This window comes from Rattus norvegicus, chromosome 14 (assembly GCF_021556685.1).
Source record: "Rattus norvegicus strain SHRSP/BbbUtx chromosome 14, alternate assembly SHRSP_T2T, whole genome shotgun sequence".
In the NCBI taxonomy this organism is placed as follows: domain Eukaryota; kingdom Metazoa; phylum Chordata; class Mammalia; order Rodentia; family Muridae; genus Rattus; species Rattus norvegicus.
In genome coordinates, this window is record NC_141547.1 from 77,536,413 (window position 1) to 77,551,112 (window position 14,700).

Below are 14,700 nucleotides of genomic sequence, written 5' to 3' on the forward strand. Positions count from 1 at the left end.
ATGTCAGCCTCCTGGGGAGCTCGTGCCACCCACTCTGGCCCCTATGAGCCTAGGGTCCTTAGGCATCCCGGTCTCTGGAGAGACGCTCCCTCTCCTAGGCACTCCCCAGCTGCTGCAGAAGCCCAGACTCAAATGAGAACCATTCCCCCAAAATCAGCCGCCTAAGCTTCACAGGGTAGGGGAATCCGGGGGACCCAGACAGGCAATTTCCAAAAATGTACATTTCTTTTTAAGTGAGCGACAGCCTCATAGGCCTCAGCTTTTCAGTGTACAATGAGAGGTTACGTTAGACCTCGCTGGTCTGGGCTCTCCTTTCACTCATTAAACATCCTGGAAAACAAAGAAGCAGTCCGTGGCCGAGCCAGTGGATGAGAACAGTTCTGAGTCAATACGAACTGCCAAAGGCTGCCGGTGGGGAGTCCCGGGGACCCAGCAGCCCCAGGGAGGTCCCTTCCCTCGGAGTCCCCGCCTACCCGACTGTGAAGTGGGGGCGGTGGCTTCTAACTCTTGGCTGAGATCCGGGTCCACGCCCCCTCCTCCCGCTGCACGCCCTCCCACCCTCCTTTCTCTCCTCCTTTTCTCTCACCACCGTTGTGAGCTGAGCTGCACGGTGGTCTGGGCTCAGGGAGTCCCCGGGTTTCCATCCGTGTATTGTGCGTCATGGAGAGAACCGGGTGAGGGCTCAGGGTGTGCGGTGATCCAGCTGGGGGGACACCCTGGAGGAGAGGTGACCACACGGTCCTCATCCCTGCGCTGCGATCGGCCCCCTCCACACACGTTACAACCCTGGCTGGCTGCCTGCTCTCACCGCAGCTTGCATCCTGCCTCCCTGGGCTCTTATCCCGCACACAGCATCCCAAGAGCATCCTGCATCCCTTATCGCTGTGAGAATCCTGCATCTGACATCCCGAAAGGAGAGGCCGGGCATGTAGTAGCAGCAGTAGCAGCGGAATATGGGCGGGAACCACTCCCACAAGCCCCCAGTGTTTGATGAGAACGAAGAAGGTAAGAGCCTCCCCAGCACGATGAGCCACCACTCCCCATATCCCCAGGGCACCCCTTCCTTCTGCTATCCTTCACTGAGCGCCTGCTGAGTGTAGCGCAAGGATGGACAGATACCTGGGTCTCAGCACAGCCTTGTCACCCTGCACTGGCTGTGTACCGGCCCAGTGCTAATCATAGAGCTCCAACCTGGCTACTTCTTAGGCTCTAGTGCTTGTTGGAAGCTCAGATCATGCTGAACCTAGAGTTGGGATAGAAGACTCGGAAAAGAAAAGGGGACTCAAGGTATCACTTTGGGGAGGGGGCATCACAGGAAGACCTTGCTTCACAGTAGAGCAGGGGGCGTTGTTCCTGCTCAGCATCCTGGGACTCCAAGATGGCCTTCAGAGCTTGAGGTTAACAGACGTGGCCAACTGGTTGAAAGTGTACTACAACATGTGTGTGCATGCATGCGTGTGTGTGTGTGTGTGTGTGTGTGTGTGTGAGAGAGAGAGAGAGAGAGAGAGAGAGAGAGAGAGGAGAAGAGGAGAGAGAGAGAGAGAGAGAGAGAGAGAGAGAGAGAGAGAGAGAGAGAGAGAGAAGACTCCTACTCTTTGGTCTCAGGACAGCCTAAGGAAACTTTGTAGCTGAAGTCAGTGGCTCTGAGGAAGGAGCCCTGCTTGGAGCTAGCTTCCTGGTGGGGAGCACTGTAGGCTATTCGCCTTGTATGGATGCCAGGACTGGAGAGTCCTTGAAGCTAATGGTGGCAGAATTTGGTATTTGGCTGATCAAAAGTGTAAGAAGTTTTCTTAGCGTTTAATTCCACTATTTACGTCCTGAGACTCAACCACTCTGAACACTCATTTCCCCATATCTGTGAAGGTTTCTAATCAGGTCGTTGGGGGCTCCATCATTAGTCACATGTGGAAAGTGTCTTACAGACCCCTGAGTTGGTTAATAACCTACTGTGTGATAATACACACTGGCTTCTCTCTGCCTAGCTATCTCCACTGTGCCCCAAATTAGAGTCCAGGCATCCTGCGCCTTTTTTCCTGCCAACAACTGTTCTGGACTTAGTCCTCACAGATCCCAATGGAACAGGTACTTTTCTGTGGCTGTTTTGTAGGGGTGGGGGTGGAGAAGGACAGAGAGAGACAGAGAAGAGAGACACAGAGAGAGACAGAAACAGAGAAGAGAGACAGAGAGAGAGAGACAGATAGACACAGAGACAGAGACAGACACACACACAGATAGAAACAGACAGGCAGACAGAGATAGAAACAGACAGACAGACACACACACACACACACACACAGAGACAGAGAGAGAGAGAGACAGAGACAGAGTCAGAGACAGAGAGAGAGGCAGCCAGACAAAGACAGATAGACACAGAGACAGAGACAGACACACTCACAGAGACAGAGACAGAGAGAGACAGAGAGAGAGAGACAGAGAGAGACAGACAGACACAGAGACAGAAACAGAGACACACACAGAGAGATAGAAACAGACAGACAGACAGACACACAGACAGAGACAGAGTCAGAGAGACAGAGAGAGAGGCAGACAGACAAAAACAGACAGACAGATAGACACAGAGACAGAGACAGAGACACACACAGAGACAGAGAGAGATAGAGAGAGACAGAGAGGCAGACAGAGAGACAAGGGGCAGACAGAGAGAGAGAGACAGAGACAGACAGACAGATAGACACAGAGACACACACAGAGATAGAAACAGAGAGAGAGAGAAAGAGAGAGAGAGAGAGAGAGAGAGAGAGAGAGAGAGAGAGAGAGTATCTCAGTCATAGACTACAACCTGAGAACCAGTTCTGAGTTCTTCTTCTGTATAGAGTACAGGTTTGGCCACTCTAGAAACATCAAGGTTGACCATCTCAAAATGGTGAGGTCCCTCCCACGTAGGTGAAGACACTGCCCGCTGAGCCAGCCAGGTGGTCCTTCCTTGCAGGAGGACATGTCTGTGTCTGGTGGGTCCAAATGAACATCCTTGGTGATAGGCAGGGAGGGTTCAGTACAGCCACAGGTTGCTTGATAGCTTCATTCTTCAGACAGGAGTGGGCTAGTAGAAGCCAGAGACAGTAGAGGCTCTGTCTGCCTCTAGGACGTAACCAGAGGGAGTTATGACTTCCATGTAGCTTCACCCTTGTTTATGAGTTCATGGGTCTAGTCTGGGTCAAGGTCACACATAGTTTTGTTAACATCTCTGTCTCTTAAAAGTCATTCAGTAGGTTTAATTTTACATATATATATATATATATCTGTTTTTCATCAACAGAGTCTAACATAATCCTGATATTATTTCTCTCCCTTGAAACACACCTCTACATGGAACACTGGCATTTTTTTTTAATAATTAGCACTCTAAAATCATTCTCAGCTCCAGAGACATTTAAACTCACCTTAATCAAACCCCCAGAGTGTTGTGTGTTAATACTTAATTTGTGTGGCAGATTATAGACTTCTACAGAAAATAACTCTCTAAATTCAATAAAAGAGTTTCTCATTGCACGTAAAGACAACAGGGGTTACCCTTAGTCTGTAACTATTTTTTTATTTCTATAATTATTCTTCTTTGATGTTGCCATTTATCACTCCCACCTTACACAAATACCAAATACGGTCAGGAAACCCACCCCCACATGTCATCCTTACATATTTTATTTTTGCAGACAAAGCACCCTTTCTTTCATGCTTAGCTCACAGAAGGGATTTGCCCCCTCTGTGGCAAGGATCTCGTTCATGCTTTATTTGCTCTAAAATATTCACTGTAGACGATGCTTTGGTTTTCCTGTCTTGGTTCCCCATCCAGATTCTGCTGGACCTGGGTGAGCCATCTGTTTTGGGGCAGGTTGAAGTGCAAGACTGGAACTTTCTAGTCCAGTGGAGCATGCACACATGTGACTTACAGCCATTTCTGAATATTTCCTGTGCACATGTGTAATACAGTCCGCCAGTTCATTATGTCATCTGCATTTACATATAATCTTTCCCACACCTACCCCATGCTGGGCACCAGGAGTGGAAGCATGGTAGACGGTTCCTAACCCTGGGAGTGTAAACTCCCCTTTACACTTGAGTCTTTCAGAAGTGTCTTTCAGCAAAACTTGCCTTGGGAGGGACATTTCCAAAGATCAGAACAGGATGAACAAAGGCCGTCAGTAAAGATAAAGCATGGTTCATTTGGGGGTCTGGTACAGCCTTTTGCGCACCTGAGGAATGTGGAGCCTTAAGGTACCATAAAAAGCCCCTGAATGCCGGCCAGAATCAAAGGGCCCAGGCTCATTGGGGCGTGTGGAGCTGATCCCTCAGGAATTCTGGAAATACTGAATGGTTTTAGGCAGGGGATAGTATGGGTCAGTGAACAAGCATGCTCCCTCAAGTGACTGAGGTGCTGGCTCCTGAACACACCTGATATTAAGGACTTGAATGGATAAACCACGGCAGGAACTTCGCCAGTGTGTAACCGTTCTCCATTCTTGGGGGTGGGATGGGGCAGGGCATGGGGCTTCCTGTGTTCTGCTTGCAGCTGTCATGCTAACACCTTCAGCAAGGAGCTCGGAAGAGCACGTTCATGTCCCAGGAAGAATGGCTGCACCAAGGTATTGACAGTGTTTCTCTCTTAGTAGCACATGAAATAGTAGTGTGTTTACTGTAGTGGCATCCGAGATAAGGTGGAAGATGGTGCTTTCCCCACCTGAGCCTCTTTGAGCAAATGATATAAAACCCACAGGAAGTGCTTTTGATAGAATTCACTGCCTTGGGCCACTTGGCCCCTTCCGTATTTGCTTCAAGACCTGGTCCTGGCTAGCACACAGATTACTGGCATGGCCTGATGCTGCCCTCGTGCCTGCAGCTCTCTCTTCAGTGTCATCTGGGTGCAGCAGCCAGGCAATCCTGCTCTAGGAGTGCCAGGCTGCATCAGGTCTCTGTTCAGTTCCCCTCTGTCTCCTTCTCTCTGGTCCTAGAGGCAGCTCACCTGAAGATTGGGATGAAAACAAAGAACTTGTACATGCTCACTCGGACCTGCCCTCTGGCCTCTCACTGCTCTCTTATCCCAGTCAACTTTGGCTTTAGTTCATGTTTCCGTCCCCCACATCCTCCAGATCTTCACGAGGGCTTCACTGACCTCCCTCTTCATAATGGTGCTCTCTGCCCATCCTTTGCTGCATTTTCTTTCTGTCAATCATCACCACCTTACTGTACTATTGACACGATTATTTTCTTAATTATCATCTATGTTGGTTTTCTGTTACTGTGACGAAATACCTGAGCCTAACAACTACTAAGGACAAGTCTGTTTTAGTTTCCAGTTTCTGAGGGTTCGGACCCTCATTACTTGGCTCTGTTGGTTTTAGCTTGTGGTGGAATGGCATTATGGACATGGCCAGGACATGTGTCCAGAGAAGTGGCAATCGAGAGATAAAAAGAGACCAGAGGAAGTTAGGGTCTCAGGATGTCTTCAAAAGATATCACCAAGTGGCTTCTTCCTGCTTCTGAATCTAAGTCATTTACTCATTGGTAGAGAAAGACCAGTGAACTGAGGACACATTGAGGGATAAGTGAATAGATGTGCTAGGGAAGCCAGCTGGATGTAAGGAGCACACGTCTTAGGGAACCTGGCGTCTGTTTGTCTGGGCTACAATGGCTGACAAGCAACTTAAAGAGGAGGCTTATTCTGGCTCCCAGTTTGATGGGACACAGTCTGTCGTGGGAAGAAAGGCTCGGCAGCCGGACCAGGAGGATGCTGGTTACATTGTATCGGCAGTTAGGAAGCAGAGAGCGAACAGGACTTGGGGTTTGTTTATGTAATCGTAAAGCCCACCCTGTCACGGTCCACTTCTGTTGTTGTAAAACTATAAAAATAATAAAGAGTAGTTGTCTTTTACCTCGCTAGCTCTGTACCGCGGTGCCCTAAGATATCTGCTGGATATCTTGTGGAAACACATCTCACTCACACACTTTCTTACTCTCAAACCCTCACATAAAAGAACACACAACACAATAATCTTAGATCCAAATGGTAAGATATAATTGTCCACTTAAACATATAAAGCCCAGTACTATCCATCCCTTGAGAACATTAATAACAACCTGTAAATACACAGAGCAGAATCTTAACATCACCTGCCATGGCTTCTCCCCTCTCTCCGTCTCCTTTCTCCTCCTCTACCTTCAAACTTCTCTTCCGCCCATCCTTCCTTCTCCTCCAATGACAGGCCTCCTTCTATCCTATACCTGCCCCTCACCAGTACTTTACAAATTCAATGGAGAGGTGGTTCTGGTGAAGTCACCTGAGTTCTGAGTCCTTGACTAGGCAGCTGTCCTTGGGGCAGTGGAATTAGCATCAAAATACAATAACTTCAGGACAAACCACAACACACTTCCTCCAGCAAACTCCACCTCCTAAAGGCTCCACAACCTTTCCAAATGGTGGCACCAGCTAAGGGCAAAGTGCTCAGAAACACAAGCCTGGTGGGAGATGGCTTTAAGCCCCAGCACTGCTGATAGGTTGTATCAGTCTTGAAGGTGAAGGTGCACATTGGGATAAGTCAGCTTATACCACTCGTTTAAATGAGCAATGAGGGCTGGTCGGAGAGGCACAGGGGTTTTACAGCAGAGAGTAGCAATCGGAGTGGCTGCACCTTTATCAGGTCCCATCTCTGAAGGTTTTCGCCTGCTTTTGGTGGCGTAGGTTGTTAGGTAACCTAGTCTTTGACAGATGGCCCTCTGGAGATCTTTTGCTTCCAAATCGCAGTGCTATGGGTCTTCTATAGCAGCAAACGCAGTAAGAGGGACCTGAAGGCTAGGCTCGTGAAAGGTTAGAGCTCTGTTGAGATGGGAACTCTATGAGAATTCCAGTGTTCCAAGGCCTAAAAGAACACCTGGAGTAGAACTGAAATGCTAATAAACTCTGTTCATGTGAGTGTCAGTCTCTTCAGCCACACCTTAGTTCTGCTACTCAAGTAGTCTCTGGAACCTTCCTTCATGCGTCCTCTGCTTTCTTCTGTAGGCTTTGTGCTAGGGCAGACTTTCTTCCCTTGGAACCCACCGGCCCCGAGACTCCACGTGGAGGAGAGAGCTCATAGTCCTCATTTCACTCCAGAGACACCAGTGACTAGTTCCTAGTAAGACTTGAACCATTCTGTAAGCAGGGAGATCTGATGCGCTAATCAGCCAGCCCAGATTGCCCAGGCCTTGCCTGGACACTGGGTAGAGTCACCCGTACTCAAGGCACCTAGTACATATGGAAAAAACAGGCATGGAATACCAGGATGTCCATAAAAGGAGGGCACGTGGATGCTGCAGTGAATCCAAATAGTGTTCAAACAATGATGACACCAGTAACCACAACGGAACTTAAACCACCCTCTCCAGATCTGTTGTCAGGGAGGGACACAATGGTTTGGGACTCTAACTTATCTCATGCAATTGTTAAATCCCTTGTTAGTCCACTCTCCACTACATAGCAACATGTCTGAGGTTATGGGCTTATAAAAGAAAGTTTCTTTTCTTTTCTTTTCTTTTCTTTTCTTTTCTTTTCTTTTTTTTTTTTTTCCGGAGCTGGGGACCGAACCCAGGGCCTTGTGCTTGCTAGGCAAGAGCTCTACCACTGAGCTAAATCCTCAACTAAAAGAAAGTTTCTTTTGGCTCATGGATCTGCACGTTTCTGCCCTTGATGGGTCAGCCCCGCTGTTTCAGACGTGTAGTGGAGCTGAACACATGGATCAAATGGTGGAGGGAAACCTTAAGCTATGAAGCAAAATCGAACAGCAGAACCAAGGTAGAACTAACTGTCCATGAGGGCAAGGCCCCAGTAGCTGGGAGACCTCCCACTTAGGGACCCCATCTTGATAGTCTCCCTGCTATACTGCTGGAGAGCGTGAGCCTTTGGACAGATTCAGCATCCAAAGAACAACACAGGCCACTTTCTAAATGAGACCGGGACCTCTTTGAAGAATGGCAATTTCTTGCTTTTTTTTTTCTTTTAATTTTTGCCCTGCCAGGCCCAGGACGTAGGCTGAAGGTGGTCTCTTACTGGGGGGGGGGTCAATTTTCTGTGTCCCTCTGGGTTCTGGAGCTACGGAGGAGTGACCACAGACATGGGTTCTGGAGCTACGGAGGAGTGACCACAGACATTCCAGTTTTACAGTCAGTGATGTTTGTGTGGACTTGGGAGTGGAATGAGTTTCCTGCCTCTGCTCTCAGGTTTCTACCTCGGATCAAACAGGCAGGGAATTGAGTGTGCAGAATGGATGGCATGCTGCAAGCAGCTTGGCAGTTCCCAGTCACAGTACACGGGAGCCTAGGAGACAGCCCCGCACATCGAGAACCGAGATGTGCATACCAGGCAGCCTGCAGTGTTAAAACATTGTTCGCACGTGGTGACTCTGTTGAAAACAGAGCTCCCTCTGCCCCATCACTGCCCCAAGACTCGATTCTTGCTTTAGGGGACAGCTGAAGAGAGTGGCTCTTCCCTGGAGAGTGAATTATGGGAGGATGAAGGCAGGGTTGATCCCCAGGTTGAGGAAAGGTTTAAATGAATCAGAGGAAAGGGGGTACTGTTAGAGGAGGATGAGTTGGTGTCAGCTAGCACTGAGGCAGCCACGTTCCTCAGAGAACTTGAAAGAACAATACTCCAAGCATTACATGGGTGCTTAAAATGGAGGCTTTGAGCCCTGGAAGGTGGAGATGGAGAAACTGCTCCTCAGAGGGATCTTGGGACCTCCCCTACCTCACAGGGTTACCATGCACTAGTTACCATGGTAGTGAGGGAAAGTTTACAACATCAGAGGGGAATCAGCTACCTGAACTCCCAGAGAAGGGAAGCTGGGGTCATTTTCAGACAGAGTCAGCCCCAGCCAAGGAAAACGTGAAGTCAGTGCTGTCGCCAACTTGGGAATCTTTCTCCTTCCAGTGCTTGGCTTTTTGGTCTTCCTGAGTGTCCTAACTCATTGCGGATTTTGCCTTCTGGCTTGTCTTACCAAGACACTCTACCAGTGAATCATCAAAGCAAATGGCTCACCTTCCCAGGGTGGGTTATTAGCACTGTGTACCAGAACAGCACTCCTTCTTAAAATACAAAACAAAACAAAACACTCACTTTATTTCTAATTATGTATGTATGTACGTGTGTGTGTGTGTGTGTGTGTGTGTGTGTGTGTGTGTGTGTGCACTAACTCACAATGTCATGTGAATGCTGACATCTATGGAGGCCAGAAGAGGGTGTCAGATCTCCTGGAGCTGGAGTTACAGGTGGTTGTGAGCACCCTGATGTGGGTGCACCCTGAGGTGGGTGCTGGTATTCTCAAAGAGCAGCGAGCACTCTTAACCAGTGAGCTATCTCTCAAGTACCCCTTTTCTTTTGTGCACTTTTGTGTACTTTAAAGTTCCCTGTCCCCTTTGAAGTTGTGAGGGACATGTGAATTACTTTGGTCCAAATGAGCAGCATTGATGTGTATCTAATCTTGGGTAATATATACTTCATGTCCGTCGATCTTAAGGCAAGCAGAATTATCCAAAAGGTAGAACTTTACTTCAGTCTGGCTTGAAGAGTGTGAGAACAGCATTGACTAGAGGCCACACCCTTTGCCAGCTAGCCAGGAACCATAGAGACCTGCTACTTCAAGCCAGGGCAGTTCAGATGCTTGTTATTGCAAAGTTACTCAGCCTACCCTGAGTTAACCCTAAGTCAGCTGTCCCTCGAGCACAGCATTTTCGTTTTTGCAGTTAAGAATCTCGTTAGTGATGTTGCTAACCTCTACACACTTGATCACACTGAGAGAATTTTCTCCTAACCTGATTTGCCAACAAGTTTTATTTTTACAAGTATGGGCTGATTTTTCACAAATTCCTTTCCTATGTCTGTGGAGATAGTATGTGGATTTTTCAAATGTAATATTAAATCGACTGATTTTTTTCTTTTTTTCTTTTTCTTTTCTTTTCTTTTTTTTCGGAGCTGGGGACCGAACTCAGGGCCTTGTGCTTGCTAGGCAAGCGCTCTACCACTGAGCTAAATCCCCAACCCCTGATTTTTAAATGTTAAATCAACTTTTCAATATTAGAATAAATCTCATGTTTTACTTATGGGTTCTATTGCTGTGATAAAACACACTCAAAAACAAAACAAAACAAAACAAAGCAAAACAAAATAAAACCCAGCTGGAAGAGAAAGGGGTTGTTTCAGCTTACAATGCCCAGGTCACACTCCATTACTGAAAGAAGTCAGGGTGGGAACGCAAGAAAGGAGCCTGGAGGAAGAAACTGAAGTGGAGGCCATGGAGGAGTACTGCATAGCAGCTTGCTCCTCATGGGGTTTTCAGTCTTTGTTCTTATATACCCCAGGTCCACCTTACCATGGTGGCACCACTCACACATTAATAATCAACCACCAATCAAGAAAACTCCTTATAGATTTTCCCACAGGACAGTTTTGTGGGGTATTTTTTTTCAACTGGGGTTACCCAAATGACTCTACTTGTGTCAAGTTAACAAAGAAACAAAATAAAACAAAAACTAACCAGGATTCCCATTTATTATGGTGTGACATTATATTGGATTTGATTTGCTAGTATTTTGTTTATTTTTCATAGGAAGGTATTACACACCCTAAGTGATTCAAAACAGATTAGGAAAAATGCTCATAAATGCTTATAAAAATGACAGGAGGAGAATCTAAATATCAGAGAAGTTCTATAGTTCTTTGCCCACTGAGAAGACAAGTCTAAGCCTAGGTGTCTTATTAGGTACACTTCCCCAGATATGAGAGATAGCAATCTTCAAAAAAGTCTCCAGAGAATGAGTGGAAAGACTATCTTTAAAAATACTTTTTATTAATTAAGGTGTATATGTTAGCTTGAATGAATTTAAATGCACTGAGTGCATGCAGTACATGTGGAGGCCCAAAGAGGGCAGCAGAACGTCCGCAGCTGGAGTTACAGCAGGTTGTGAGTCTCCATGTCCAGGATAAGAACTGAAGCCAGGTCCTCTGCAAAAACAGAGGTTATTCTTAACCACTAAGCCAGCGTCCCAGCCCCAACAGTATCTTTTTGATGTTTCAGTATCATTTTAATGATGTTAAACTGGTGCCATTAGCAGAACTGAAGATGAACATTGCTATCATCTGGAAGGATTTGTGAAGGGTTACTACAATGTGTGAATTTCAAGTTACAAACACAATGTTGCTTCCAACATCCTAATCTCTACCTAGTGTCTGTAGCATCTGTAGTAAGGGCTCCTTTTTCAAGTCTGGCTTTGACAGCTTGTCCTTCCTTTCCCAATTATTTTTCTTGATTGAACTTTGGTTTATCAGCTGTTGGCTTTAATTAGTATTTGTCTGATTCCTATTTGATTTCTTTGTTTAACTGTTGTTTTTTTCTTCAAGGTTTTCTGACAGCTCTATTTTCTGGATCATACTACTCTTATTTCTTATTTTGTATTTCCCTTAAGTGTTACTGCTGAAATTATTTTCTCTCGACTGAATTATTTCCTTTGGCATTCCTCCTAGTGTCTGCCTACTGTTAAAAACTTTGCCCACTTTCTGTGTGTCTAAAAATGTCTTTATGTGTATGCCTGATTATTTTGTGGCTGTCAAGTTCCATATTGCCATTTTCTCCTTTAGCAGTCTAAAGTAGATCCCGTTGTCTTCTCTCTTCCATCATTCTGACCGAGAGGTAGCAGCTAGTTCTGCTTTTGTTCCACTTATTTTCCTTGTCTGCATGTCTTAAGGGTTTTTTTTTTCCAATTTTATTGTTTTCAGGAGTGTGGCACAATGTATCCATCCACCTGTGAGGTTCTGGTTGTTTCCACTTGTGCAGAGGGTTTCCTGAGCCTACCTTCATATGTCTTAACTTTAGAGGATACTTCTTTTGCCTCCTAATACTGTCCCTGATGTTAACTGTCCACACAACATCACATTGAGAGTACAGGGCTATGAGCCTTCCCATGGAGACCCTGTGTAGCTCTAGCCACAGTTTTGTGTCTCAAGCTATCTCTTTGTTTAAGTCTGAACATTTTCTCTCAGCCTGCTTATTTTAATCACTTCCAGTCTGTCTCGCTGTTAAGTGCAACCATCAAGCTCCCCATGTTAACTGTTGAGTTTCCATCCGGGAACTGCTGACTTCATCTCTTCAATGGCTTTCAATTCTCAGTACAGGAATTGGTAATTTCACTTTTTTGAGCAACCCTGTGGATCTTCCCCATTGCCTGATTTTGTCTTTCTTTTTGTATGGTTAGTACGTTTCACACAGTAGCATGTACTGATAAACTATATAATGTGTAACTTTAGTTAATTTTATGAATTACTTAGAAAGTTATAGAGATAATGTTAGGCTTCAGAGAATGCTCCCTTCACAGCAGTGACCTCCATATGGCAAGCTGTCAGCCATGCTTCATGTGAATCCTCACAGAGAATGGGGCAGGGGTATTGCAATCCTATGAGAACAATCTTGCTACCTTTGTTCATAGAATGTAGCCCTTCATATTCCTGAGGTATGTCTGGGATATTGGGCAAGCCTCCCAATTGGTAAGCTCTCAGTTTTAGTATTGGCCTCTGCTCACCATCTCTAAGGACACCCAGCTCTAGTGGCTTTTCAGTCTCTCAGAATTTTCAGATTTGATACAACTTCTTGAAGAAAAACAGTCCTTCTTTGAACTGACCTTTTTCTTGCACATTTCACCTGAATTTCTGTTCTCCACTGAGAATGCTGTTGTTCCTCCAAATGGATTTTCCAAAGATAAATTGTGTGTGGTCATTATAGCTTCTCTTCAGTCATTGAGTTATGGGCCAAAGTGACCCAGACTGATGGAAGTCACTTTCCTCCACGGTGTTAGTATATAAGAGCTGTTTGCAGAGAGACACCTAAGCCTCCTGACATTCTCCCACTCTAGCTTTCCTCACTCCCACAGCCTCATCCCCAGCTTCCCTTCCTCTCCCTGCCACCATTCCAGTCTCTCTGTGTTATTCCTCAAGCTGCTGCACCTTGAATCCTGGCATCACTCCAGTGAAATGGCTTTTGTGAGCACCTCCATGACATGCTGGTTCTTCAAAACACCAGAACTCACCATCATACAGATATAGCATGCCAAATTGTGTTGATGCTCCCTGGACATTTCTCCCTCCCTTTTCCAAACATTCTTGTCCCTAGACAATAGTGTTTAGTTTGTATTGTGTTCAGGAATCATAAAAATGGTCACAAGTTTTAGGTATTCTTTTGTGACTTGCTGCTCACTGAAGACCAAGTCTTGAAGATTCATCCATGAGGCTACTGATACCAGGAGTCTGTTCATTTTTGGTGCTGTATAATGTTCCATTGTGTGACCATCATTCACTTGCCTTCCCGCTTCTAGATATTTGTTCTGTTTCTGGTTTCTGGCTCTGGTGAGTAGCTCTGCTGTTCCTAACTTTGCTTCCACAATACTCATGAACAAGAATCTTTTCTGGGATGTGCACTGTAGGAGAACTTCTGGCAGACAATAGGTACACGTGCAGTTTTCTAAGATCCTAACAAATACTTTCCAGAGTGATTTATCACCAGGAAGCTAAGTGCAGTCACTTCCCAGTCTCTCCATGAACGCTGTGCTGTAGAGACAGGACTTAGTCAACCTCACATGGTTTACCGTCTTCTTGGAGTCTCACTTGTTTCTGCATCCACAGGGATGCCGACTATATCAATCACGTTTAACAAAATCTAACCAAATATCACCACTGCCAATTGACACTAAGCTTTTGTGATTGGATGTGCATTATCTGTTTAAGGCACATCTTAAATTGAGCCGCAAATTTAAAGTGCTTGAAAGTTTTGGGGGACAGATACCAGGCTTGGTGACATATTGTGGTGGTTTGAATAAGAATAGTGCCCATAGGCTCACATATTTTAATGCTTAAATCATCAGGGAGTGACCCTGAAAGGATCAGAAAGATAGGAAGTGTGGCCTTGTTGGAGAAAGTATGTCTCTGGGGGGTGGGCTTTGAGGTTCCAGAAACCACACTAGACCTTGGCTCTCTTCCGCTGCCTGCAGATCAGGATGTGAAACTCTCAGCTAGGTCTCCTGCAACGTGTGTGCCTGTGTGTTGACACACAGTTGAGTTCTTTCTCTCTCTCTTTTTTTTTTTCTGTCTTTTTTTCGGAGCTGAGGACCGAACCCAGGGCCTTGCGCTTCCTAGGCAAGCGCTCTACCACTGAGCTAAATCCCCAACCCCAAGTTCTTTCTCTTATTAATGCTGCCTTTATCATGGAATAGAAGAGTGACGAAGCCACGCCTGTAGGACCAGTACTTTGGAGTCAGAGGGAGAAGGATTTTAAACTTGAGGGCTGCCTGATCTACACAGCAAGGTCCAGTCAAGTGGATCTGCATAGCTAGTGACTACCACACAAGGAAGCACATCTCTTTTGGCCTTGCAACCCTTTTGTGCTACCGAGCCTTTCATTTTGTCAGTTGGACGAGCAAGCAGTTGCATGTCATTGCGGCTTCAATGTGTTCTCTCATTAAGGAACCTGAGGCTGCTTCATTAATTTAGCTCCTACTTGTTTTCCTGCTTCTGCAAAGGACCATTTCACAGCTTCTTACTTTTTTTTTTTCTGAGGAAGAATGTACTTTCATTTGCAGAGGTTTGCTGTAGTCCTACCTGACGCTGTGGGTTGCACGCATTTTCTCTGCCTTCCGCTGGCCCTTTCTAGTCGTCCACGATGTCTTTATTTT

At 46.0% G+C, this 14,700-nt stretch overlaps 1 protein-coding gene across 1 annotated transcript in view; it reads left to right on the forward strand.

Annotated features, from left to right (window-relative positions):
- The first annotated feature begins 568 nt into the window (after nt 1-568).
- Nucleotides 569-14,700, forward strand: part of Stk32b (serine/threonine kinase 32B) — a 256,406-nt gene continuing 242,274 nt past the window's right edge. The window contains 1 exon segment of the mRNA NM_001107224.3: nt 569-1,005. Within this exon segment, the coding sequence (NP_001100694.1) occupies nt 954-1,005 (52 nt within the window). The 5' untranslated portion in view covers nt 569-953.